This window comes from Macrosteles quadrilineatus, unplaced genomic scaffold (assembly GCF_028750875.1).
Source record: "Macrosteles quadrilineatus isolate MER2022 unplaced genomic scaffold, UCM_ALF_1.0 Scaffold_5__1_contigs__length_97177068, whole genome shotgun sequence".
NCBI lineage: Eukaryota > Metazoa > Arthropoda > Insecta > Hemiptera > Cicadellidae > Macrosteles > Macrosteles quadrilineatus.
Window position 1 is genome coordinate 25,424,177 of NW_026542598.1, and position 27,989 is coordinate 25,452,165.

General features: G+C 32.4%; 1 protein-coding gene across 2 annotated transcripts; it reads right to left on the reverse strand.

Moving 5' to 3' along the window:
• Window positions 1-822: 822 nt before the first annotated feature.
• Window positions 823-27,795, reverse strand: LOC128993935 (uncharacterized). Of its 2 annotated transcripts, XM_054418065.1 has the most exons (11): window positions 27,727-27,795; window positions 24,247-24,276; window positions 22,109-22,135; window positions 21,525-21,575; window positions 18,174-18,200; window positions 14,403-14,507; window positions 9,720-9,863; window positions 7,480-7,506; window positions 5,211-5,339; window positions 2,581-2,736; window positions 823-991 (listed from the first exon to the last, which is right to left on the reverse strand). In XM_054418065.1, the coding sequence occupies exons 1-11, from the start codon at window positions 27,763-27,765 to the stop codon at window positions 890-892; spliced, it is 837 nt and encodes a 278-aa protein (XP_054274040.1). In that variant the 5' UTR covers window positions 27,766-27,795; the 3' UTR covers window positions 823-889. The 2 variants fall into 2 exon arrangements, with proteins under 2 accessions (XP_054274040.1, XP_054274042.1); XM_054418067.1 differs by lacking the exon at window positions 7,480-7,506.
• Window positions 27,796-27,989: the final 194 nt, after the last annotated feature.

Here is a 27,989-nt window from a genome sequence, read left to right on the forward strand (position 1 = left end):
TGATGCACTATTGACTTTAGATACGCCGAATAGCCAATTCCATTTATGTGAACCAAATATAGACCTATCATTGAGTTTGATACTGCAAGTAGACTTTCAATGTATGTGAACTAGACGTACCATTAGCAGACCGTGCATTTGCAGACTTTGAATAGGTACTGCAAATAGGAATTCCATTAAATTGAACCAATGGTACCATTGGTTGGGACAGTAAGTATCTATTCCATTGACGAGAACAAGACATACCATTGACTTTGGATACTGCAAATAGGCACTCCATTTATGTGAACCAAATACACCATTGACATTGGGTACTGCAAGTATATATCTCATTTACGAGAAACAGATATAGGATTGACTTGAGAAAAATATTGGATTAATATGCCAGCTCCACTCAATATTGCAAGCAGACAACTGCATTGTACACCTGGTAGTTTACATGCGACTAAACGCTATGCTTATGAAAATGAGAACAAGCGTGTTGTGAGCGCTGTTCATTCAAATAATTATTTTTTTCTGAGATCAGAATCTAAGGCCTAAATAAATTACTAAATAACGAAATTAAATTAGTGTAATGCCTTGTGTGTTAAAGGCTTGTTTGTGTATGCAGTACCATTTAATCAACGACAAAAGTCTAAAAAGTTACGAACCATACTGCTTGGGAACAAGCTAAACTCAAATTGTTCCATCATAAAGCTCAGAATGGTATAACCCAGTTTTTTGGCCTATTTGTGGAATCAGCACGATTTCACAACATGAAAACGTGTTCATGCGGTAGGTATCATTGTAAATTATTAGAAATATAAGGTAAAATAAATCTAATTTGGAAATCAAATTCTTTATTTCATTTCTGACACACTGGCAGTTTTCTTGCTAGTAACTCTTGCTTTTAGTTCATACTAGTATTTCTGTCAAAGCACGAATCCCTCGCCTTATAATCTGCATTTTTTCCATTGAATTTTCCACTGAATTTTCCTGTTATATCGATCAACTGAAATGTAGCAAATAAATTTGTTATTGTCAATCCACAAAAATGTATTTAAGTGAATAGTATAGATTTTTCATCATCCATCCAGTACATTGTTATTGTATTCCCTTCAAATACGATCATAGTAAGCTTGCTTGCAAACCCAAGTGCAGCAAAAATTAATTGATTGAGTAAAAATTAAGGCAAAAATTCTACACGTATACAGGATCAATAACCTATCTATGGTGTGGTGACCAGCTTGCTGGTAGCTTGGGACTATTGTCATTGTTATTGCCCTAAAGCCTCGGCCACACTTGGCTGTTTAGCAGCCGCTAGGGGCACTAACTAGCCGCTGGTAATATTGCCAGCAAGCAGCCTAGTCTGACCCAGAACTAGCGGCTAGTAAAAGCCAGCGGGCCGGTGTGTACTAGCCGAAACCAAAGTCGAACATGTTTGGATGACCCATATCCATACGTTTTATTTAGATAGGTTGAATCACTTGTGTGCATTGTATTATGTAATATAATTCTTTCACATCTACATCTTTATTGATATTCACCAAGGAGACATCTTTCCCCTGACGAGGAAATAACATTATAAACTATGTATAGACACATTGAGAAATAGAAAATTGTGTTAACCTAATCTTATTTGTAAGCCTATATGTATTATATTGTAAACCTAATCTTATTTGTAAGCCTATATGTATTATATTGTAAACCTAATCTTATTTGTAAGCCTATATGTATTATATTGTAAACCTAATCTTATTTGTAAGCCTTTATGTATTATATTGTAAACCTAATCTTATTTGTAAGCCTTTATGTATTATATTGTAAACCTAATCTTATTTGTAAGCCTATATGTATTATATTGTAAACCTAATCTTATTTGTAAGCCTTTATGTATTATATTGTAAACCTAATCTAACTTAAACAATCATAACATTGTTGCGTAATATTGGATACGGTATTTAATTTAAATTTAAGAAATAATGGATCGTTTTTACCATGTCTGTTTCTCATAAAGCATATAAGCTAATGGGTTAAAAGTGCATCGCTTTAACATTAGTCTGGAATTAAACATATATTTGTAATTAAAAAAATGGTATTTAGGAATCAACAGCTTAATTTGAGCATGTAAATAAAAAACAAGGAATATGAGAGAGTACCAACAAATAAAACAATAATGATATGCCGCTTCATTAGATACCGGTACATCACTTACGTAAATTATTAATTTATATTTATAGTTCACAATATTTATGCGGTTTCAGGGGAAGGAATCTATCCCCTCCACTTGACCCATACCTTTAAAACAATAGCTCAACAGCTGATTAAGCACATACATTAAATACAAAACAAGTGGTTGGGTAACCCCTCAAACCATCTAAATACTGTGAACAGAGTATAGTTAAGTTGTTTCCCAAACACAAAATAATATTGATCTACAATAATATTCTGTTTAATTTGTCGTAGGGTTTTAACATTATATAATTTGGTAATTAATTACTGTCAAAGCTTGTTATGGAAGAAAAGAAACTCATTGTGAGCTCAATATTAATTGTAAATATTTTCGACTTCAAAATAATATTTTAGATTTTTCAAACGTACCCTTGAGTTTTTTTCGTGGTACAATGCAGGGTACTCCAATGGCTGTCCAAGTTTTGGACAGAGCTTCCCTATTGCATCAGGGCGAACGACATCCACATGAACTACGAGCAGAACGGTCCGAACACACATAGTGTTGTACTTGTTTTTTATCCAAAGCTAGTCAACACATAATAACCGTTTTTAATACCATGGTAAATTAACCTTTATAGCAAAACATTCAGTCATGATAATGTAATATTTTAGATAAATGTACTAATTTGTTGCAACAACTAAATAACCCCACCTTACCAAACCTGCAGCCTAAGCGAGTTTCCATTGCTAGATTGGAATTTCGATCAAATAAAATAACATGTTATAACAACATTTAGTTTATTATGTAGTTTGGATGAATACAAACGAACGACACTTTGACGTCATAACCAATATTTTTATTTATACAACGTCCTTGGCCGCTGTGAACTCGACTCTTCCCTTAAGAATGATTAGTTTTAACATTTGAGGTGTCAAAAAATATGCTGTGGTTTAATGTGCAAAGCTATACTTTTGATTAAACTTTTCTAAAAGGCTTTTTAAGTGTGTTTCTATATATATCAAAGAACCAATCAGTCGTTTCGTTTCGTAATCCGTAATTAGTTTGAGCTCCAACATGTTAGTTGTGCATATAACTTACCTACTTTTAATATTCAAAGCATTTATAAATTAACTAGCAGCTATACCCGTGCCTTGCAACGGGGTCAGTATGCAAAAGAGACAATGTTGGTGGTTTGAAAATACCTTAAAAATGGTTTCAAACTTACCATTTAATTTATAAAGAAATTGGACTGTATTACTTAACTTGATAATAGTACGTTTTTGTTAACCCAGACTGGGAACGCTTATTTAGGCTACCTACGATATAAATCAATTATACATTTTATGTATTATCAAATAACATGTTCAATGGTTTGAATGTAAACGAAAAGATATCATAATAGTTCTAAACCTGCCAGTAGTGTAATCTTCTAACATACTTTAGTGAAATTATAATCAGGCAAATGGAAATTCGCTTAGTCTGCAGGTTTGCTGCGACAGGGGTTTTTATTACTATTTACACAAAAATATATCTAAAAAGAATTCTCAATAAACTCAGGATAAGAGCCTAGGTTGAGATGGCAATGATTATAAAATCTTAATTATTTACTATACCCATGATTACATTTTTTTTTATTGATTATTTCCTGTAAAATATTATTACAGCATTTCACAAGTTTTAGAACATACTCAGTATAGATCATAAACATAACCAAATGACGTAACTGAAAGAATATTTTACTAATTACATTATCATGGTTTGACAGTTTCATTCCAGTAATGTTAAATAATGTTTACATTCGGGCGAGTGACATAATTTTTTTATGTTTATGATCCATACCCTTTCTGTTTTGATATTCGCGCCCACATCATTTGTCTGAGTTTTCAGTTGTCTGAGTTTTAATTTGTCTAAAGTTTGATAAATAACTATAATAATATTTAAATAAATCAACTGCCCGAGTTTTAATTTGTCCGAGTTTATTCAATTATATTAAAATATCAGTTGTCCGAGTTTTCATTCGTCCGAGGTTTTAAATTATTTTTAAAAATGTTGAGAAATCAACTGTGCGAGTATAGTCAGTGTCAAAAGTAATACCAGCGTCACAGGGTCCTCGTCAGAAACCGATGAGAACCTCTTCTGCGAAGGAGTGGGGGATTTTTATTTTTATGAACAGGACTATTTTATTAATTAGTAAACCTTCATTCGATTTTTATCTTATCACTTTTTTATATTATCAGCAAGTTTGGTTGGTTAGGTTAGGTTATGACAGTTTAACTGTATAATTAAAAATTATAAAATTAATTTTAAAATTTTTCTTAAGTTGACGTGAGCCCACAATTCCCGACTCCTTTGCAGAAGAGGTTCTTATCGGTTTTTGATCAGGATCCAGAGACGCTAGGAACTTTTGATGATGACGATATACTCGGACAGTTGAAAACTCGGACAGTTGATATTCAACATTTTTTTTTAATAATTTAAAACCTCGGACTCGGACAAATGAATGCTTGGACAGTTAATTTAACCAAAGATTATTATTATTTATACAGACCTCGGACAAATTAAAAATCGGATAGTTGATTTATTTAAATATTACTAGTTATTTATCAAACCTCGGACAAATGAAAACTCAGACGACTGATTTTTCTAATATTTTTTAATTTTTAACAAATTCGGACAACGGAAAACTCGGACAAATGAACCTTACCCTATTTAATATGTTTGAACAAGCTGTGCGGAAATTGTGAAATCAAAGTTTATTTGTCAGGTCTGCTTGTATACATTTAAACTTTGTGGGTTTGTTCTTTGTTATAATTAAGACCAACCAATATTTACTTTTAAAACTCTCGCCTCAGAACTTTGAAATCCCACGGGGAAGAGTCCTAGGTCAAAATCGAAGCGGGAATAGTTCTATATGAATCCTCGGAGCTGTAGCATTATTTGTGTCCAATTTGAGACCAGTGGGTTCAGTAGTTTTTTAGTTTAGCTCATACACACACAGACACACACACACACAGACAACAGACAGACACCACCTCTTCTTTATGGATAGGTTACTCACCATGGTATCTTCTTTTCTCCACTCAAGGCAGTTCTTGCCGCTCTCTGTCACACAGTCCGGCTGGTAGTCGTGAAACAAAGTGTAAATACTTCTGCCTTCGTACTCGTTATGCCTTGCGTCATATGAAGCCTAAAACCCCAAATATCTAAAATAATCTCAAGTAATCATGTTATTAAAACTTTGGTTAATACAATCGAAGTGTTCTATGTATACAGTTCAGTCTGCGTAATATTGTATTAACTACGAACCCTGTAGTATGCCGTAGTGTTATAACGCGGAGTCTAAGACATTCATTGGGGAAATCTTATTTATCTTATATTGCATATGTTTATAATTTAATTGTATGATTATATTTCTTATCGATGAACAAATATAAAAATGCCCTTGACGCAGCAATCCTGCAGACTGAGTCATTGTCCATTTGCCTGATAGGATTTTCACCAAAAACATAAGTTTAAAGAGTAAATAGTGTTGCTGCAACACAGCAACAGATATAAATACAGATATAGATGTAAAAACAAGGAATGCAAAAACATGACTTTTTGAAATTTATAAAATAAAAATCAATGTTCATATTTTTATCAGAATAAGTTTATATACAAGCAAACTACAACAGTTCACATATTCTCAATGATAATAACATGGTAATTATAAATTCAGGCCGACAGGGTTTTGTATTGTCCCCTTAACCACAAAGCGTATAAAAATGCTCCAATATACTAAATAATTAGTTTCTAATCGCTTACAAAATGTTTTAGAAAAATTTCAAAGTTATGTACCAACAGATTGCGCTGATCTAAATTACTCATGTTTGTCGAGTTAAAGAACATTTTTACCAAGTAAAATGGTAAAATGCCTTGTGTGAGCTTTAGGAACTCTTAAGGCCCATCAAATGTGCCATCAACAAAATATAAGGTAGAAAATAAAATTCTTTGCACTAGCGAATTATTTGACTGGCTCACACAACAATGTTCTTTTTCATAAAAATGGTGACAGTTGGTCCATATAGATTATAGTATTCTTATCTATATGGATATGGATCTATGTTGGATACTAAAGTAGACCTTTTGGTCTTCATCAGTTTCCAATAGTCAATTATAGCTTTAAACTACAATCAATTTGATCAATCGATAAATAATTCGATACTTGTGATTGCTTACGACTACGACAGCTATAGCTTACAGTTAATAACTGTTTACAACGGCTGACTTACTCCCTAGGGGCTAATAAGGTTTTTCACTCCCTAGGAAGTAAAAGAAATATTTTATTCTTTAAGAAAACTACATGGCGAGGCAGTGAGAACACCCCGATACCCCGATTTTCTTTCGTTGTCACATTATAAGTAAAGCAACAATGAATAAACAGCTGTGCTTACAACATCAATCAAACTATGCAATTTTAACATTGTGCCTGAGGCTTGCAACACTGTGATTTTGATGTAGGAGAGGAGCCTACTTTTAAAATAGTGATTCTTGTTCAAACACCCAGAGATTGTTTGGACCACATTCCATACTTGGTCAATTATGGCTCTGTTCAAGATTGGAAATCAATAAGAAACTGGATAAAATTATTTAGACTAATAGCTTAAACCATAAAAATAATCTGTGGGTGCCACAAAACTCTTTGTACACCAGCAAATGTTGAAAGAGTGTGAGTCGCAGTAACTCAAAGTCCAAAGAGGTTTGCCAAAATGTTTTCGTTGTTGAAAGCTTGACGTTGGCTCTTTGCTTTCTTTGGGGGTTCTCCCTATAAACTCTTTGAAATTTAAGGGCTTTTAAAGTTACCCTAGATATTTTCTTGAATTTCCAAAAAACTAAAGTGATTCCTGAAGAAATGTTGGAAGGAGTATTCAATGGCATTTTCAAGTGACTGAAAAGAAATGTAAAGTAAGGACGTCACTCAAAGGATTTTGTTTTCAAGAAATGGAAAAATGACTTTGTTGAGTTAAAACTGCTAAAAACAAGCTGTGTTTTGATGTGCTATTTATATGTATACGGTAAATAGTATTGAATTTGTACTATTAATTAATTGGGGCGCTTTCATTGCCTCACCCTGTATTTTTTACTTAGTTTGTCAGATAAATAAACATAGTTTACTTGTTGAGAAATTAAATATATACATATACTTATAGGTTATTAAACATAGTTTATTACATGAGCAAACTATTGCTTGGCCAGGTTTTATTAAAACTATTGTATTAGTTGAGAAACTTATTATATACAAAGTAAGCAGGTTATTAAGTCCATTATGTTGGGATGGGTATACTTACTTTGTCGGTAACATCGACGACTTTGTACTGTAAAACAATTTCCAATCATTATTTGAGCCAGTTACGTGACAGTAATAGTTTAACTTAAATCTAAAACTAAACAAAATTTAAAATGGGGGATAAACAAAAAACGGTTGTTTTTACGCATTTCGGACAAAACTCTTAACTCTATTGGAGAATGAGCATACATGAGGAAATAGGGGGGAAGGGTGGCTCCCCACCCCCCCTAAACGAGGGTCTGGGGCCCCAGCGAGCCAAGGTGAGTATAAGGTTCGAGGCAGTGACGTAATTTGTTTATGTTTACGGATCATTCCGTTTCTATTCTATTATCCGTGATCAACCGTTACGATAATTCCATCCGCTGTTTCCAGAGTACTGCATTTAAGTCAACAGCAGCTGATCTTAGGTGTCAATTGATTCTTCCATGATGTTCACAATGACACTTTGAGACCACTAATATAACACTATACTTATTTGTTAGCACCGTAAAGGTAATGGCACTCACTGATATGGTCTTTATTAACTTTGAAAATGATTGCTCAGCCGTCTAGAAGGAGTTTGCGTATGACGAAATGCTCGCTCCGCTTAATAGAATGGAACGTAACCAGTATTTGTGTTGTCTATTAGGCTGGAATGTACGAAGTTTTTTTGCTTATTAAGTAATGCCAGATGCAGGGTAATAAAACCTTTTCTTGGAGAAAAATTTACTTAAACGGCAAGGGAAGGATTTATAACAAATAGCTGTTAACCGGAAATTACATGTTTTAATCTACGTACAACTAAGGAATATGCCATACCATCTTTGTTCAGCCTAAATATGCATTTAAATTTATGAAACTAAATGTTGATCCAATTAATTTTTCTAGAAGGCTCTAACATGGTACTATTTACAGTGTACTAAATCCAATACTAGATCCAGTACATCGACCTGATTCAGTTCTCCGAGAATCGTCTTAGGAAAGAGCTAACCAACTTCTACTCGTCAGAGGAGCATGTGCATGTTTGATTTTTTTTTTATTAGCATTTCGTTAGGAGTGTAGTGTTGGGGCCGTCGACTCCCCTCACTTCCGAGCCAGTGAGTGCATGTTTCTGTGCAAGGGTGTGTGGTAAGTAGAACCCCTCATATCCAGCCACCACGGGACCAAGCCCCTGGCCGGATAACGATTTGGCCGGATAAACCAATCTACTATGAAAATGACCATTGATCTAATAATATTATCTAATCAATATATGCAGTCAAAAGTATCATTCAAATCTGTTCTGGGATTATTTTTAGAAGAATAAACATGTTTATAACTAAAAAAAAATTATTTGTAAGCTAAAGTCGTTAAGTAATGATAGTACAAATACTATGATTCCAGGTAGGCCTACACAAAATATTAAACAATAATGGAGGTAAAATGACAATGAATTGGACTTAAAGATCATTAGGACTTAAATGGTACATGCATTTATAAGTTACTCAACTTTCTTATCCACTTAGTGAGATACAAAAATTAATGTACCGGTACGGTACTGTACTGTTCTAACCCCACTTTGGAAAATAATCAACCAACTGTTCAGAGGTTAGGCCTACTAGCTCAACTGAGTATAGTGACACAGTAAATAAATTATAAACAAACAGATAAATAGTGAGAACAATTCATTTTATGACTTGAGTAAACGCAAAGACTAGTGCTTGCATCTAAATGTCTGTAAGATGCGAGAAAAACATTTTCTTATTGGCTTCCTGGAAGGGGCCGGATAAACAGAGGACCGGTAAAACCAAGGCCGGATATGAGGGGTTCTACTAGTGTCGACTCCCCTCACTTCTGTGCATTACTTTTTCATATTTATGGTCTATCTTGTTGTTACCTTTATTGTTGAGTTTTTTTAATTTTCTTCAGAGTTTACCGTACCTTTTGCACATTGTTCTCTTCTGTAAATTTGCTACCATAATATGTATTTATTTGTAGTGTTTTATAATTTTGGGTTTGCTTATTGTTAGTCTCTACTTCGTTAATATTTATTGTATTATTGTTCCTGCATGTTAACTAGTCTTTATTGCCACTTGCTGTGATATTTATAATATATTTATTTTCTCAACTTTGTTTTGTTAATTAACTGTGGTAGTAGATAGCTGTAATGGTCACACGCATGTATTATTACGTCATCTTTTTTTGGCCATCTGTATATAATTGCAATGTGAAATGTAAAATGGTGTTTGGCGTATACAAATAAATAAATAAATACATACTCACCTTATCTTCCAAGTCAAACCAAAGATAATTCGTAAATCGTATGTTGTGTTTTTTTCTAAAATTTTCAGTAAGCACATCATTGGGAACAATTAAGTAAACACCGTTTCTAACTTCATTTCTTGCGAACTCCTTCGCAGCTAGAACCTATAAAAATCATAAAATTGCTTTACTTAGATAAGTACGCTACAATGTCTGGACTTTCGGTTTTAAATTAAAAAAAGCTAATATTCATGTTTAATGTGGAATATAATATATATGAAATAAATGAACCTTCCAACCCTTAGGCAGCCAAAGATATTCTTAGCAACCTAGGATGGTAGACGCGGCGACTTTCACTACATACTGAAAAAGTGACGAGTAATATTTCTTTGCATTTTTGACGACATTAACACGTTCATTGGAGCCCTTAAGAATCCAACACAAATCAATATAATTAATACGTCAACACGAAATTTGTCCTTTGAACTCCACCGTCATTTCTTAACCGATCTCGACCATTTACGTCTCATTGGAAAGAATGTGTCACGTAGATTTGCAAACCGACAGTGGTTTTTAAGGTTCCCATATTATTCTTATGAAGAACATATTTCTTTACAACATGATCAGCTGGATAATTTAGTTGCTGTTAATATTTATTTTTGCAATTCTAAGGAAAAGCATGTATAAACACTGAGTTGGTTGAAACTAAATATTTACTATTTGAATTTGGCTTAGCGTACATATTATAATAAAATACCCCCGCCGCAGCAAACCTGCAGACTAAGCGAATTTCCATTTGACTGATTGGATTTACACTGAAATGTCTACTTAAAAATATAACATTTATTCTTGATTTAAATAGAATTAGTTTAACAAGTACTTAGGTTTGCTGCATCAAGGAGGGTAAAACTGTTTTTTTTTGTAAAATGTGAATAGTTAGTAAGAAATAAAAACATTTTCCAAATTTGATCAAAATATGTTCACAAACAAGCAAACTACAACAGTTTACTTATTCTCCATAAGAATAACATGGGAATTTTAAATTTACAATTTTTTTGAATTTTCTCCGTAACCATTAGGCGCATAATAACGCTTCAATATACTAAATTATTTGTTTTTTTAAGCTCTACAAAATGGTTTGGAAAAAAATTGCTAAATTTTATGTTTTTTGGGTCAAAAATGGGAAAAACCTATTTTTACCCCATAAAACCCCCCGTAAACCCCCGTTCCCATGGTCCGATCATGCTGGATCGCGAACTCGTTCGAATAAACGTACGTTTACACGTTTGTACCAAATTTCATCAAAATAGGATCATTTTTGCTCGAGTTATTGTGCTGACGGACACATATATATATAAATATATATATATAAATATATATATATATAAATATTTATATATATAAATATATATATATAAATATATATATATATATATAAATATATATATATATATATATATATGAATTTGAACGGATGGCGTTTTTGGCCTCTAGGGAATTCAAAAAAAAAAAAAAAAAAAATCGGTCCCGCGTCCGGGTCTTACCATGAGTACTACGGTAATAGCTTATTCCCTAAATGGGAAATTCGCTAAAAATAAAAAAGCTTGGACAATTGGATTTAGTAGTGTACGTGTTGCTCGAATTCAAGCAATCGCAAAGTACAAGAGTTATTTCAAAACGAATAACAGTCATAATTTCCAATCAGTTTAAATATTACGTAACTAATAGAAGTACTCAAGATTTACATAACAGTTCGATATACAGTAATAAACATTTCCTGTAAATAACATATGTTTTTCTTCTGACTTTTAATTTCTGACAACAGCTGGAGTTTCATAACAATGTTTGTTTCCCATATTAATCTTATGGAGAAATGCGAAACTTTAAAGGGCCCCAGGACCTCACTCTCTAATTATTTCCATAAAAAGAAAGTTTCCTGCACAACTTCACGTTACGCTCTTTCCCATGACACCAACAAAATGTCAATCGGTTCAGTAGTTTCGGAGGAGTAATTGTCACAAAAAACCTGCTTGCGTATTAAATAAGTACGAGAGCACGCCCCGTGGTCGAAAAATCTACCAAAAGTATGTATTGTGCAAACTTCTCTATTTTCACCCCCCACACTGTAAATAAAACATGTGACTGGAATGTCTTCCATTTGTTTTGATTTTATGTTGATATTTTGTTATTTCGTCATCACCATGGCAACCCATAAGACCCATGTTATTTTTTTTTTCAAAATTTCAAATTCATTTTTCGTGCTTATTTGTGAGCTTATTTTAATTTATAAAGGGACTCTGCACATCTACAGGTAAATATCATTCATTTGGTACCAACCGCGTGTAATTCAGCCCAGTAGTAAGGTCAGGCTAGCTGTAATAAGTTTTGCAAAAGTTTTTTAGTAGGTATATAAGATAGATTTCACCAAATAAGATAAAATAATTGACACAGTACTGTTATATTGAGCAATCCTTAAAAGAACCGGTATGTAAACTATTGAAACGTAGAAAAGTCATAGAACGCCACCAAGTAGAAGAAATGGGGATAATGTTTTAAATAATCAGTTTCGTTCTTGGCCTTTATAATGAAAAACGCATGAGACAAGATGAATATTCTTATAAAAGATTAACGAGGATGTTAGCCGAAGTGCTACCAATTTTAGTAGGAAACATCGATAAACTTTGTGATATAATATAGAGGAAACTCCTTAGGCTAAATGAACTGGTACACCAAGTACGTTAAATAAATGTTTTCATAAAAGCCAAGTGATTTTAGAAGAATATGACTACATACAATAAACCTTTACTAAAACTTTCATTAATGATTCAATTAAAAAAAAAACATCCGAACAACAATTGGCCTTTTAACTCTGCATTTCCTCAGGCAAATATAACTGACGTTATTACAGTGAGTGTTATTAGTTTTCAAATAACTCCTGTAATACTTTGCAATTGCTCGAATTGGAGCAACATGTATACTAGTAACACATAACTGTGACAATCTATGATAATCAACAAAAAATAAAAAAGGTGGCAAATTATTGGTGCTATACTGTTAGGCTTTCAAGATATCTACCAATACTGTAAGCCAATAATTGTAAAGGACCCTTTACAAGTAGGGTGAATCTCATTTAGGATTGGCAATCAAACAATGCAGTCAACTAAAAAAAATATCCAAGGATTGTATTGCTTGATTTGTATTTTTATTTTATTTTCAACAGATTTGAAATTACCCGTAGAAAGGCAAAACATGTGTTTTTGGTTTGGAGAAATGTGAGTATTTTTTATTAAAACGTTTTTATTAGCTCGCTTTCTTGTCCGGTACAAATTTTGCAATCAATTTTATACTAACTTCTCGATGAGCTAGAGACTTGAAACTTGAAACATAGCCCACAAATGGAAGACAATGCAATATAATATCATTTAATTTCCATATTTCCCTTGGGCTACGCCCCATGAGCTTGTTTTTGTTAACTCGCTTTCTCACAAATTTTGATACTTCCCGATGAGCTAGAGACTTGAAATTTGAAACATAGCTCACAAATGGATGACAATGCAATATTATATAATTTAATTTTCATACTTCCCTTGGGCTACGCCCCATGGGCTACCAAATTTTCCATGTTTACATTTTGAAAGAATGTAAATATATCAATTAGTTTAAGTCAGCTGTAAATACTTAAATTTGACATTTCGAAGAGCAGAGGTTAAGAGGTACAGGTTATGCTCCCAAGAGATTCTTTATACAAACAAACATTTCAAAATAAAGATAAACAATCTGATTGCAGATATAAAGGTGTTTGTTAATCATGTAAATTGTTATTTATTTACTATTCTATAAAGTAAACAATAAATTAAATAAATTGATATATTTATTGTTGGTAGGTAGGCCATACATTCAATCTAATACATAATTATAAGAAAAGAAACAAAAAAAACCTTAGATTTCTTACATGCCTCTGTCATAATCTGATATAGATGCTTGAAATAGATTTAACATCCAAACACATAAGAAAATTAAAAAGTAGAAAATAATTTATAAATAAACAACTTTGTTAAAACAAAACGTTTTTAAACGCACTAAAAAGTAGAAAATAATGAATAAATATGTGAAAAGTATAAATACTTGTAAGATTTAAAACGAAAAACGTAGAGTGCAACGTGCAAGCAATTGACAATAATACATTAGTTCAATAGGTGTAGTTAATTGTAAATTATCTATTGCATGCACCCCACGTTTTTAGTTTTAAATCTTACAAGTATTTATATTTTCTACATATTTATTCATTATTTTCTACTTTTTAGTGCGTTTAAAACCGTTTGTTTTAAAAAAAGTTTTTTATTTATAAATTATTTATAAGTTCTTTTAGTTGTGAAATATCTTTTAAAAGTTTATAAGTTCACTTGCCTAAAGATGCTTTACCTATAATTCAAAACTGTAGTTCCGTCACACACTATTATAATAAACTATAAAAACTTGAAAAATTATTGGCTCTATAAAATAATCACAACCATTATGTTTTGAATCTGCAGTGACATTATTTATTTTTTCACAAACTTTAAATTATCCGTAGAAAGCCTGGAAGGTTTGAACCGATATTAAAATTTTTAGGTACCAATGTAGAAAGACCATCTAACACTCAATTTAAATAAAAGAAATATCTCAAATATTCCAAACTTTTAAAACTATAAGTCAATTACTTACCTTGAATTTTTCGTCATCACCTTTTAATGCGTCTTTATCATTGTTGAAGAAGAAAATAGCAAGTTTTTTGCCTTCGTTATCTGTACGCCTGGATACATAGTCAGACTAAAACACAATCATAAAAATGTTGAACTAATCTTCAACCAAAGAAATGAATGAATCTTGAAGTACTGTGTGTGTTCCAAGCAATTATTTGCAAGTATTACTGTACCAGGGAACGATCCTTAATTGGTAGTGAATAATATGTTTAATAGTTATGAAAACGTTTTTTTTATTACAAACCATGAATTTTGATTTAGGCTTTTTTCAATAGGTGGCAATAATATTAATAATAATTTGGCTAATAATATTAGCCCTGCAATGTCAAAATAAAAAAAAATTGAGATAAACATATTTGAACCATTGTTATGTGTGCTTTTTTTCTCACCTGTAGTCATTGAAACATGTAAATCACTTTTTACTTTCTACAAACAGGATGAATAAATAAAATATTATAAATTGTATTATTTTTTAAATATATCTCTTAAGTTTTTATCGTGTATATTTTGTGAAAGAAAATTTTAAGATATTGTTCTGTTAATTGTAAAAAATAAGCATCTGCTCTATCATTGATTTTATGCTGAATGAATGATTTATTGCTATGTAATCAACCTTAAAGTTAAGAATACAATGGAAACTCCATGTACAGTATCGAAACTTAAATTTATTTAATTAAAATACAAAATTGATGGTAAAAGAAAATAAGGGGTTCACAATAAAGTTTACAATGAGTGGGGAATGATTTTAATAATGAAAGCTTTAGGCTAAGCCTATTACAATAGTTTTAAAGGTTCAGGTGTTATAATTTATTTCATGGATCTTTATCTCAGGTGGGGTGATCGAGTGGCATTTGAATTTAATCTTGTGATTTTATATAGCCTAATAAAAATTTTGTTTTTGAAATATAAAATAGGTTCAAATTATTTTCAGATTGGTTTAATTAATGGCTTGATTAGTGTTTCTTGACTTTTAAATTCTGGTACAAATGTTCAAAAGTTAGGCCTAAAATGTTTTAATGGCTTCCAAGGATAGAAAATGTCTACTGGAGTGACCTCACCAAAAACTGATGTCTTCTTCACGGTAAATTTCTTGATGTAATAATTATTAATGTTCTTAACAAGGATGGTTCTTCTTTAATCGAACTTCAAAAGTTTAGGTTCAAATATAGGCACTTTTTTTATAGATTTTGATATTAAAATATGTAGTATCCAATTTACATCTTCATACTAGCTCAGCTCTCTTGAAAGTAATGCAGGTTTGATGCATTGTTGCACTCACATATGTCAATGCTGACTTAATCACAGAGAATTGTAGGCCACTGTTCACACATATACTATAACAATTTTAATTTGCTATAGAGCTATATTTGAATTTTGAAAAGTTATTTAAATAAAATTGTATTGAATTTGAAGCAATTTTGTTACAAAAATTATAGGCTATTATACATTTACATGAAATTAGGTTATATGAAAATTGTCTATATTATATTGTATTACATTGATTACCTATTGGTTTGCATGGACAATTATTATACATGGTTTGAAAAGGGATTGACATTTAGATAAAATGAAAAACATATGGTGAAAATTTAAATTTTTCTATAATAAATAACAGTGAAAATAATGAATTGTTACAGCTATTAAAATCCCCTGCACTTAAAATATTTTTATAATTTTAAGTTTGCACAAACCATAGGGATAATTTCATCAAATCCCTCTATAAGTCAACGCTTATTTCTGAAAAATTGTCATGCTATTCCTTTGTAGACGGGTAGGTTTAGCCTAAAAAACCTCAAAGATAGAACAAATTCTAACAAAAAGGGTTTTCAACGGTTTTTGGTAGTAACAGGTGTAGTTGGTACCAGAAAAGAATTGTACCAAAATCGGACAACCAGAAGTATGGGGTTTTCCAAGATGGCCGCCATGAGGACCTCAAATTTACACAACAACTGCATTTTCTTAACAACTACAAAAAAAAAACCAAAAATAATAATAAAATAAATCAAAATACTAAATTGTAATTGATATAAAAATTTGAAAAAAGAAATCAATAATAAGCTATTGATTTTTGCTTATCCTCCTTAAGATTAACATAGATGAACCGAATAATAGGTTTGCTGCCATGGCAACTGGCAAAATAGGAATGTTTAGTAGAAACATATTAAAACTGAAAATATGAAGCATAAAGAAAGTCTTGTCCATATATGTTTACCGAAAATCAATAGTGATATTTATGCTTATTCTCCATAAGATTAACATTGAGTTTATCTTGGAAAGAAAACATACTCTAGTTATTACTTTTAATATCTCCGAAACAAATTGACGCAGAACAAAGACCCAACATATTAATTGTTAGTTTTTTCTTGCTGAATATAATGGTGAACAAATAAATTTGAAATTAAAATGAACTTTGTGCAAAATATTTGAAAAACTTATACTTGAGGGAAAAACCTAATTTTTGTATTACATAGCACCCCGAAAATCCCTCATTGGATTACGTTGTCTGCCTGGTTTTCATATTCAATGCTGGAAATACCTGTATAGTTTAAATTTTTTTTACTAATTTCCGTGGAAACTGATCACTCCTAAACTATAAATCGACGAAATTGCAGTCATCTGGTAGATTTAAAAGCCTCGCGGCGGCCATGAAAAACCGACTTCCGGTTGTCCGATTTTGGTAGAAATCTTTATGGCACATACTACACCTGTTACTACCAAAAACCTTTGGGAAACCCTTTTGTTAGAATTTGTTATATCTTGGAGGTTTCTTTGGGCTAAAATTACCCATCTATAGTCTTTTTTCAACCGCCATTACTGAATGTTTTCCCATAGTTCCGTATTTTGTAGTTCGTAATGTTGGGAATGGCTCGTTTATAACAAATGTTTAAATTATTTCGTTTAAGTTTAAACCACTATTCTGTCAAACCTATATGGCTACTTGGTAGCCCAAACGGTTGGTCATAACAAATTTAAATTTTCAAATGGGTCAACTAGCAAAATATGAGTATTCCTGAGGTAGTGGCTTTTGTCAATCAAGTTTTCAGGCTTACAAGTACCATACCAAACTTACTTATCTATTGGATTTCATGATATATTTTACAGACTCAAACACAAACAAATACCCTTTTATTAAGTCAACTAAGATTATTAATATTTGATATAAAGGAGTTTGATAACCTAGGTAACTACATCCTGGACTTGGCCCACCAAAACTAACTGCTTCTGTTGTACTGTAGTTAAAGGAGTTAGATAACCTTAGGTATGAATATCCTGAACTTGGCCCACTAAAACTAACTGCTTTTGTTGTGCTTTTTCATGCTTAATAACGATATGACCAAACTGTGATAACAACTACCAGTCTTGATGATAATAGGTATATAATTGGAATGTGACAGGGTTTTTTTAATAAAAAAAAGGATCAATAGTAATTTTTTAAAATTAGACAAAATGTTCCTTAGACTTAATATGTATAGGGAAAATTGAGGAAAATGTTTATTTCGAAGGTAGAATCTGTCAAGGAAACCTAAGTTTGTCTGTATGTTGAGGTAATCATAAAATCTTTACCCATAAAGATATAACTCAATAATTTATTGACGTGGATTTAGTTTCACAAAAGCAAATCTTAAGTACCGGTATCGTGTCAAGTTTTTTTTTTTTTTTACAAACTTTTAATGCTATGATGGAGCCTTGTATAGAATTATAATTATTATAATGTATACAATTTCATACTCACTTCTGATTCCACTTTTTTAACTTCAATCTGAAAAATATAAATTAAATGATTATTAGAATTCACAATTGAAGTTTATCAATCTTATCAGCCACACCATCACAAGAGGTAGCACAATCGTAACAGTTGATGAACAGAATTCAGCACACACTCAAAAGCCTATAGTACTATGGGCTTTCAGGAGATATCACCCAAACCCACAAAAGGCACATCTAGAGGATAAGAGCTTTAAATTGATACCTAATATACCTATAAAAATAAATATTTAGTGGTCGATTTGCTGCACACAAAAATCCAACAAATTATTTAAATAATAAAGATACTTAGGTATAAGTATAACATGGAAACTTTAAACCCCTGTGGGACATGGCTTTACAGGACTTTCATATCTTTAACATGCCTATGTATTTCTCAAGACTAAGTACCTAGTGAGTATGTCAGCTCAATCGGTTCAGTAGTTTTCACGTGATTAAACTTCAGATTTATATTCAAACATCCATACTTTACATACATTAGTAGGATTATCAAACTGTAATAATACCAAATCGTTTAGCCCTCCAAAGGTTCCAAATTCACGAAAACTTGAGAATACGGTTGAATTATTGATTAAAAATCTATGTTATGCATAATTTGTATACACCAGGGTAGTAATCCTGGACCTTTGTTGTTCTTAATTTACATAAATAAAATATCTAAAGTGCACACTGGAAGCAAACTATTCCTCTTTGCTGACGGCACAGTAGTGGCTACTACCGGCAGTACGTGGGACGTGGTCTATGACCAAGCATCGACTGATTTGGTTGAAATCAAAAATTGGTTGGATCACAACTCCTTGTCACTAAATGTTACAAAAACAAAATGCCTTCCCATATTTTTAAAAAGTGATAACGATCCTTGCCCCAGACTCCTACACCTACACTCTTGTGGTGATCCGCTGTCACGGGACTGCTGCTGTGACACTGTCGAACGGGTGTCACAATATAAGTACTTAGGCGTTATCATGGATCAGAAATTAAGCTGGGTTCCACACGTTTGGTATGTGAAACAGAGGCTTAGAAGGTTGGTCTATGCTTTCGCTCAGCTGGGCCAGGTGTTGGCGGTGGATCACTGGAGGATGGTGTACTACGCCTACGTGCAGTCGGTGCTCCAGTACGGAATTTGGCTTGGGGTGGCGTCTCATCCGCTGTGCTGGAGCCCTTGTTTGTATCACAGAAATCTCCAATAAAAAAAAATAATTTTTATAATTAATAAAAAAAACCACTCTGATATCCAACAGATCAACTCTTTATTGAACTTCCAGTATTGAATATTAGGCAACTATTCATTAAATCACTTTTACTGTTTATTAAGTCAAACAAGCAACAAATATTTACAGGCATATCACATTGTTATCCCACTAAAAACCGGATAACGTTGGGCTTTTGTTTACCTAGATCATTCCTCAATTTCACCAACAAAAACGCTTTCTATCTAGCACATGTTTTATACCGTATCCGTTTATATCAGAGATTATCGATGCGGAGGGTAGCAGTGTTGCTGTTTACAAACGCAGGATTGGCGAGTGGCTCGCGCGTATCGGGTGGGCGGCTGCAGAGGCGCTGATACAGTCCGTTTACACAGTATAATTATTTTCCATTAGCTGAAAAAGATGTTTTCGCCACGGCTGATGCAGAATTCAACCATGTTTTTGTTACCGTTTTCAGTAACTTCTAGTTTAGTAGGATCCATTTTATTATTTTTTTGAATGTATTACTGTAGACTTTCGTATTTGTTTAAATCAAATTAGGGGTTTCCTTTCAAATATATAATTTATAAAGGTCTTTGTCTTTTTTAATTTCTAGTAGATATAGGTAATAGTATCAAACAAATTTTAAATACTACGTATATTGCCTAACAATGGTTTACAAGAACTCTTCCCCCGATTACAGATTAACAGTCTATCCGGGGGAATAATTCAATGTAATGTATTGTTCTATTATTGTACTGTTTAATTTTTGGAATAAACGTATTTTGATTTGATTTGATTTGATTTGATTTTGCTTATTATGATATTAATACAATAGTATTTCAAGTAATATATACTAGCTGTTGCCCGTCGGCTTCGCCCGACATATTTTTGACTTTTAATATGAACCAGCTGAAGCTGTGGCTTCACTATCGACCAACATGCCCTTTTACAAAATATTTTTGCATAGCAACAGTTATTAAGGATTAAATCGAATCCATTCTTATATAGCCTCATCACCGAAGCTAATTTTAAATATGCGACTACTGAAGTCAAACTATGGGAAAACTCCTTCTTTTGAAAAATAACTGACTTTCTACCAGAAGCTTCGAATAACTCTCTCTGGAACACAATCGTAATGTTGTTTACCAAGTTACTATTCCCCTTCTATCTCATTTCACTGTTATTAACCCAAATTTGCCAATAGTACAGTTTAGTTGTCTCTTAACGTTATTGAACTTTGTTAGATAGGCTATATAAAGTAGGATTAAGTAACATAACATTAAATCCTTAATTTTGTGACATGTTCTCTGGATAAGCTGCCATGATCATATAACGTTCTTGATCAAAATTTGTTGGGAATCGGGCGAGTACGCGTGTTTGCTTTAATTTCGCCCTTTATTACTTTTTAACGACAACTATCACCATTTTACTATAAGTTGGGTAGTGGTAACAGCCGGAACTAAAAGTAAAGGTTTAGAATAGGAAATATGCAATGTTTTATGAAGTTAAGGGTTTTATTGGGTCTTACTGCTGTACCCGTACTTTGCAACGGGGAAAACAAAACGAAATAGTAGTGCTGAAATCTGTTGGCAAACCTAGGAAGCAGGCCTAAATTGTTATTTCATTGAAGATCATAGAACCCAACTTGTTGGTTAGTTTTAAACAGCTGTAAATAATAATATTTTTTTCTTCTTAAATATAAATACCCATAAGGTAAAAATGGGGAACTCTAGAGCCACTGGGGTGGAACTCCAAAGGAGAAAGTGGACAGAAGCATTTTTCGGCGTGTATAGAATAACTTCCGATAGTTTCATTACAATCGGATGGCCAGTTTAGTAACGTATAAAGGACAAAAAATACGACAGGCAAAATAATGACAAACATACATTGATGTGTAAGACACATGCGGCTGTATATTAGATTTTTTTATTAACAAAATGATAACAGATATTTTATGGATATATATATATTGTTTCGTATGTGATGCATTACGTTTTACACATATGATGTAAACATTATGTGCAGAGTTTAGGCATGCAGTTTATTAATTTAGCGCAGTAGAAAGTAGGACCATAAATCAAGTTGGAGTATGAATGAAGATGAAAAATCCTAAATATTTGACTTACCGTCCAAGAATGCAGCTTCTGGATCTGGTTGTTTGAGCCCAACACTGTTACCTGAAAAAGTTGTAAGATAATTTTAAAACACAATTAACAATGAAATTATAACACAAAATATAATATCCATATGTTTTATTTAAACACATTTAAATTTTAGTTGGATTATATACTATTTAAATGAATTATTATCATAGACACTAATATTATGTCCATCTTTAAAAGATTGTAGATTACAATTAATTGTTTAATGTTGTATTTAATGCTGTGGTGCCTAGCTTCAAATCTTTATCTCAAAGGTAAACATTTTTACAACATTTTTACCATGAGGAGTGTATAATTACAGAATTAATTTCGTAACGTAAAACAACATATTAATATTACATTTTGAAGAAGTTTGATATGTATCATTGATTTTTTGTGTGATCATAAAACATTTTCTGTTGGAGTAATGAGATATAATAGATTCCAAAGCCCTTAGGACTAATTTTAATGTTTAAATATTTGTCGCAGTTCCATTCTAGGGCGCACCATATTAACGCTATTTTAATAATATGATTTTTTTGTTAATCATACTGGTTATAACAACTTACATCTCGATCGAATGTAACAGTTTCCTCCTGTAAGCAATAAAACACATAACCATTATTTAATTTAATATCTTTCACCAGTCTAAAATATCGTACGTTGGCAGACAAAGTAGCAAAGTCCAAACTAGAAATAATGGATGTAAAAATATGAAAGAAACTAACTAAACAACTCTCTTGCTGATTCCTTGATGTATTTATAATAAACATTTACAGCAAATAAAAAACAATTTTATCCTCTAAGCTTGGCTCTAGAAACAAGGTCAATCCAAACCATTTAATTAAAATTAAATAGCTTTTAAAAACCTTTACTCTGTAATTAATCAAATTCAGTTTTAATTATCGTTACTAGACCAACAGGTAAAACTCTTAACAAATGAACTTAACATGTTATTTGTGTAGGACTAATTTTATTACAAGTCAAGTTTCTTCGGCTTCTGTGTTTCTGTTACTTATGTTCTGTGGGATATACGAAGTTGTAGTGATAGGCTTCACTGAACGCTGGTGATCAGCTTTGACTGGCTAGAAATCGACAATGACAATTTTTTCGTGGACCTCCTCGGAGTTGGTTCTATAGGTTTTGTAGCCGGTTGAGGCGAAGATATAATTGGTGACTTGACTGTCATGGTTTTTACTGGAGATGGTTGCCTAGGCCTATTAATTATGGATTCTTACATCATTTAACTGGCTGCGTCAGAGGTGATCCACGTGACAAAACCTAGGTTTTTTTAAACACTGACTAACATTTATTTACATTTAATGTGACCGCTCAACGTTTCTAAAATAACTATCTGGGACCCATCATTCTTGTTCTAGTCGATCCGTTTTGAACGGTAATTTTTTAACTTTCACAAATGACCCAAAACTACCGCAATGCCTTTTGCAATGGCGTAGAATTATTCTAAGTTTCTTTTCTCTTTTAAATACGTGACATTAAGATGGCTTTCAACTAAGACAAGTTGGTTTTGTGCTTAAACTGAAGGAAGAGCTCGGCTGACGAGACTCCAGTTACTGTTCATGGTGTATTCTTATATATGTACATTAAATTATTATGTTTGTGCTGCAGTAACACAGCCATAGATCCTACCACCAGAAAGGACTTGATACTTGGGATCCTTTTCAACTCTTTTACGTATATTTTCACAGCTCCACTCGAGGCAGGTGTAGACGATGTAGATATACACCCTTATTTTCAGGATCTCTTCAAACTCGGCGCTTGTGATATTAGGGACGGTGACACTCACTAATTCCTGCTGTAGTCCAACAGATGCAAACCTTCTCTACCCAACGTAAACTCCAACATTCACTGCACAATTGGTTGCACCACGACACCGCAGAACTGATTAACCGGGTCAAAGGTCACTAGCTCGCTTTGTGCCACCGCTTGCCTACCCCAACAATCGGCACCTGGCCGCAACGAACGACGAAAATTTACCCCACTAAAAAAAAATAGACCCTTACAGAGTGTGGTAAGCTAAAGAAGTTCAGTGCTATTGGCTAATAAATCATTGTTCAGGGGTTTCTTCAATTTGTTATACTTTTTATGACGTGAGAAATAATTATCATCTTCATCTGGTATAGCTTTAATTGTTGCACATTCGGAATTCATCAATTAAGTGTAAAGAACTTTTATACTTCCTTCTTGGCAGATTATAGTTTAAACCCTTTTCCACTATGCTGATTGATAAAAATAAATCTCCTAGGATTAAAATCACTCATTAGCTCCACCGACCCGTTTGTCATCTTTACATACCAACTGTGCCAAATTTATTTAACCAATATTAAGAACTAATACCATAACCTGAATGATAACAACACAGCACTTTTACATCAACCGAACTAACTTGTTGAATATTTCATTTGACGAGGGACTGAGTATGAACGTCGGTAGTAGGGACGTGACGTAGTCTTCCAATACCATGCACCCACCAGCTAAATTATTCTTTTGCCGCTGCCTTGATGCATTTATCATAATATATTACAACAGGGAAAGGTACTTTGCTTACAAAAATTAATTTAAACACACGGTATAATATATTATATCCTTAAACTGTAAGCGTGGTTTATAACAAGATGATATATTTATACAATATTATAAAGTGGATTAAAAAATCTATGCTAAAACTATCAAACCAACGCCTTACCACTGCAGCTGCCTCCCATGCTAGAAATACCTGAAACAGTCGCATACTTGAGTGGCCACCGTAAAATTAAACTGACATGTGAAAACTAATATACTAATATTAAAGATTGTAATTTTTTTCTTTAAAATGTTAGCACTTTATTGTAATCAGTTTACTGCCTAAATTTTACCATGATTAACTAAGGTATTTGGCAATGAAAGGAAATATGAGGTTTTGCGTATTAGCTTTGACTATTAATTGATACTCTTGTATCCGTATTAGTTTCTTAGGACTGATACCGTGCGGAATAAACAGGGGGGTTCACTTAAGGTGTTTTAAATAGATTTCAGACAAACCGTTGGTTCTACAATGATGATATAAAACTATTTACTACACTGTTTTAATTAACTTCCCACGTAAGCACTCAGCCCAGAAAACAGCTGTTTGCCGCCAGCTTAATCAAATGGGGTTTCATTACTTAGTACTGTACTGTAATGAGTTTTTACTGGACACCAACCTGCTGACTGTAGTATATTTGGCAATGAGTAGTTATAAACAAAACCATAACCTCTAGTTATGAGTAGTGATTGTTAGTCCTTTAATCGGTGGGAATTCATAAGGATTTGTACAGATTTTCTTTCGGTTAGCTTAGAGTAGGCCTATTATGGCGTAAAATATCGTACGTCGCTCGTCCTAAATGTGTTTACCGGACTCGTATAGTAATCCCGCATTCGACTTCGTCTCGCATTGGAACGACCACACTCGCCCGGTAAACACATATTTTCAGGACTAGTAACGTAATATACGATTTTGCTGTATAAGAAAAAAAACATTAAACATATTTATTTTTACGTAATTTTTTGGGGTAGATTTAGTGGGAAATAGTTGTATTTCATCATTGTAGGACCAACGGCTTGAAATCGATTTGAGACACCTTACCTAAACCTATAAGGGTCTTAGTGCTCCCCCAATAACTAATATTTTTACAGCAGGTCTAGAAGCTCTAAATTGAAAAATAGTACAGTTAGTTGTCCCAAACTTGTCAAATGGGCTGATTTTGTTTTATTTTTTTTTATATTCATAATCAAAGATTTCAAATGGTAGTATTGTTTTTCGTTAATAATCTTTGTAACATACGACTTCCAAATGCATACAGGGTGGATAGAAGTTAGTGAAACATTGTTATTTGTTAAACTACTAAGTATTAGTGACAAATAGCACCAATTTACTCTAATAGCCTTCCATGCTCTCACAGGTAGGCAGTAACGGACAAAATTGTATTATTTCAAAATATTTTTATGTGCTTAGATAAAATTCCCGTTAGTGCAATAAAGTTTGTTTTTATTTCGACGCCATTCTCTATTTCAGAATCCTAATTAAACTTCCAATAATAATATTACAAATACATTGGGATTAAGCATCTGTATAAGCCCTTATCCTGCAATGGAAGTTTGAATTCGTGAAAAAAAACATCATTAACTTTCACGCATGCATTTCTATGCTACTCTGAACTATAGATTGTAAAATAGAACAACACAAAACTTCCTTGAGTTTATTTTTAAAAACTCCACGATTTTCCTTAATACACAGCCAAGTTTTTTTGTGAGTGGCACCAACAGTAGCTTTATAAACGTCTGTCTGCCTAATCTAATTATCTGGTTGTGAATTTTCTGTTCATTATTCCTTGGGAATGATAAACCCAAGTTATATGAAGCCACACAAAAAGGTTCAGTGGACGTAAGGTTTTAACAAAATTCACCATAAAGGTGACCTTTTTTAAGGTATGGACATATCCAAGTTGTGTATAAGTTGTGTTATCTAACATCGGTAGGCCTATCTAATGAGTTAATCATTTGCACATCGTTTAAATGCACCAACACCATAAACTATATTTATCTTCTTCTAAAAATAAAATTAAAAACAATAATTTAAAGTTTTTATTAAGAACATAAGTTTATATAGATAAAGATCTTGATATTTTCTTAATATTCTAGGGAGGAATTTTACAAGGATTCCAAACATTACAATAAACCTTATTTAAACACAATTTTTAATGAATATATTGCCATATAGTTTCATCAAATACATTTTATTTTAAAGAAAATGCATCGTTAGCTGTTCTGTGGTTTTCAAAAGATAGTCTTAGATATAAGAACGAAATAAGAAAGAAGCAGTAGGTTTTTATACATTATTTAAAAAAATTATTAATTGGGGAAGTTTTAGTACTATTTGACACTCTCTATAGTTCAGAGTAGCATAGAAAACCTACGTGAAAATTAATGACGTGTTTAAAAAAATCACGTCTAAACATAATAAAAAAACTCAACATATGTATTTAACTTTCATTGCAGAATAAGGGCTTATCAGATGTTTAATCTCGATGACTTTGTGCTATTATTATTAAAAATTTAATGAGGATTCTAAAAATGACAATTTTGTCGAAATAAAATCAATCTTTAGTGCAATAATGGGCATTTTATCTAAACAAATACAAATACTTTTTTAGAAAGAAATACCCCCGCCGCAGCAAACCTGCAGACTAAGCGAATTTCCATTTGACTGATTGGATTTACACTGAAATGTCTACTTAAAAATATAACATTTATTCTTGATTTAAATAGAATTAGTTTAACAAGTACTTAGGTTTGCTGCATCAGGGAGGGTAAAACTGTTTTTTTTTGTAAAATGTGAATAGTTAGTAAGAAATAAAAACATTTTCCAAATTTGATCAAAATATGTTCACAAACAAGCAAACTACAACAGTTTACTTATTCTCCATAAGAATAACATGGGAATTTTAAATTTACAATTTTTGGAATTTTCTCCGTAACCATTAGGCGCATAATAACGCTTCAATATACTAAATTATTTGTTTTTTTTTAAGCTCTACAAAATGGTTTGGAAAGAAATTGCTAAATTTTATGTTTTTTGGGTCAAAAATGGGAAAAACCTATTTTTACCCCATAAAACCCCCCGTAAACCCCCGTTCCCATGGTCCGATCATGCTGGATCGCGAACTCGTTCGAATAACCGTACGTTTACACGTTTGTACCAAATTTCATCAAAATCGGATCATTTTTGCTCGAGTTATCATGCTGACGGACACATATATATATATATATATAAATATATAAATATATATATATATATGAATTTGAACGGATGGTGTTTTTGGCCTCTAGGGACCTCAAAACGAAAAAAAAAATCGGTCCCGCGTCCAGGTCTTACCATGAGTACTACGGTAATAGCTTATTCCCTATATGGGAAATTCGCTAAAAGTCTAATTTTGTCTGTTACAGCCCACCTGTGAGGGCATGGAAACTTAAATTGATGCAATTTTATCACTAATACTGCACTATAGATAAAACACACTCATTCTAATACTTAGTAGTTTAGCACATAACAATATTTTACACTAACTTCGATCCGCCCTGTATGATTACTAAAATTAGCCACATAGAAGTGATATAAAGCTTTAGCTAAGGTATTATCAAAACTTACCACCACGCACATCACGAACACATGATGAAAGGTCTTCATGTTGAAGTCAGTGAAACTGGAATGAATTGCGGGCGAATTTATACCAGTTGGAATTAATAGTTCAAGGTCTAAATTTAATAACCCTAATCATCTGCAATTTATTATATGATAATAGTCATGAGTCTATCGATTCACTAACAGATGTTATCAATTTTGAAATACCAACGACCTAAACTACGAACTATAACCACAAAATGTTAATTTATAACTTGTATACATTAAGA

What these genes read in the sequence shown, in the direction of transcription:
- LOC128993935 (XM_054418065.1), bottom strand. Translation starts at nt 27,765, where the DNA reads ATGAAGACCTTTCATCATGTGTTCGTGATGTGCGTGGTG. An exon ending in CATGGGAGGCAGCTGCAGTG is followed by an intron (nt 22,136 to 24,246) that starts GTAAGGCGTTGG and finishes TATTGCTTACAG; the next exon opens with GAGGAAACTGTTACATTCGA. An exon ending in GTGATGACGAAAAATTCAAG is followed by an intron (nt 9,864 to 14,402) that starts GTAAGTAATTGA and finishes TGATTTTTATAG; the next exon opens with GTTCTAGCTGCGAAGGAGTT.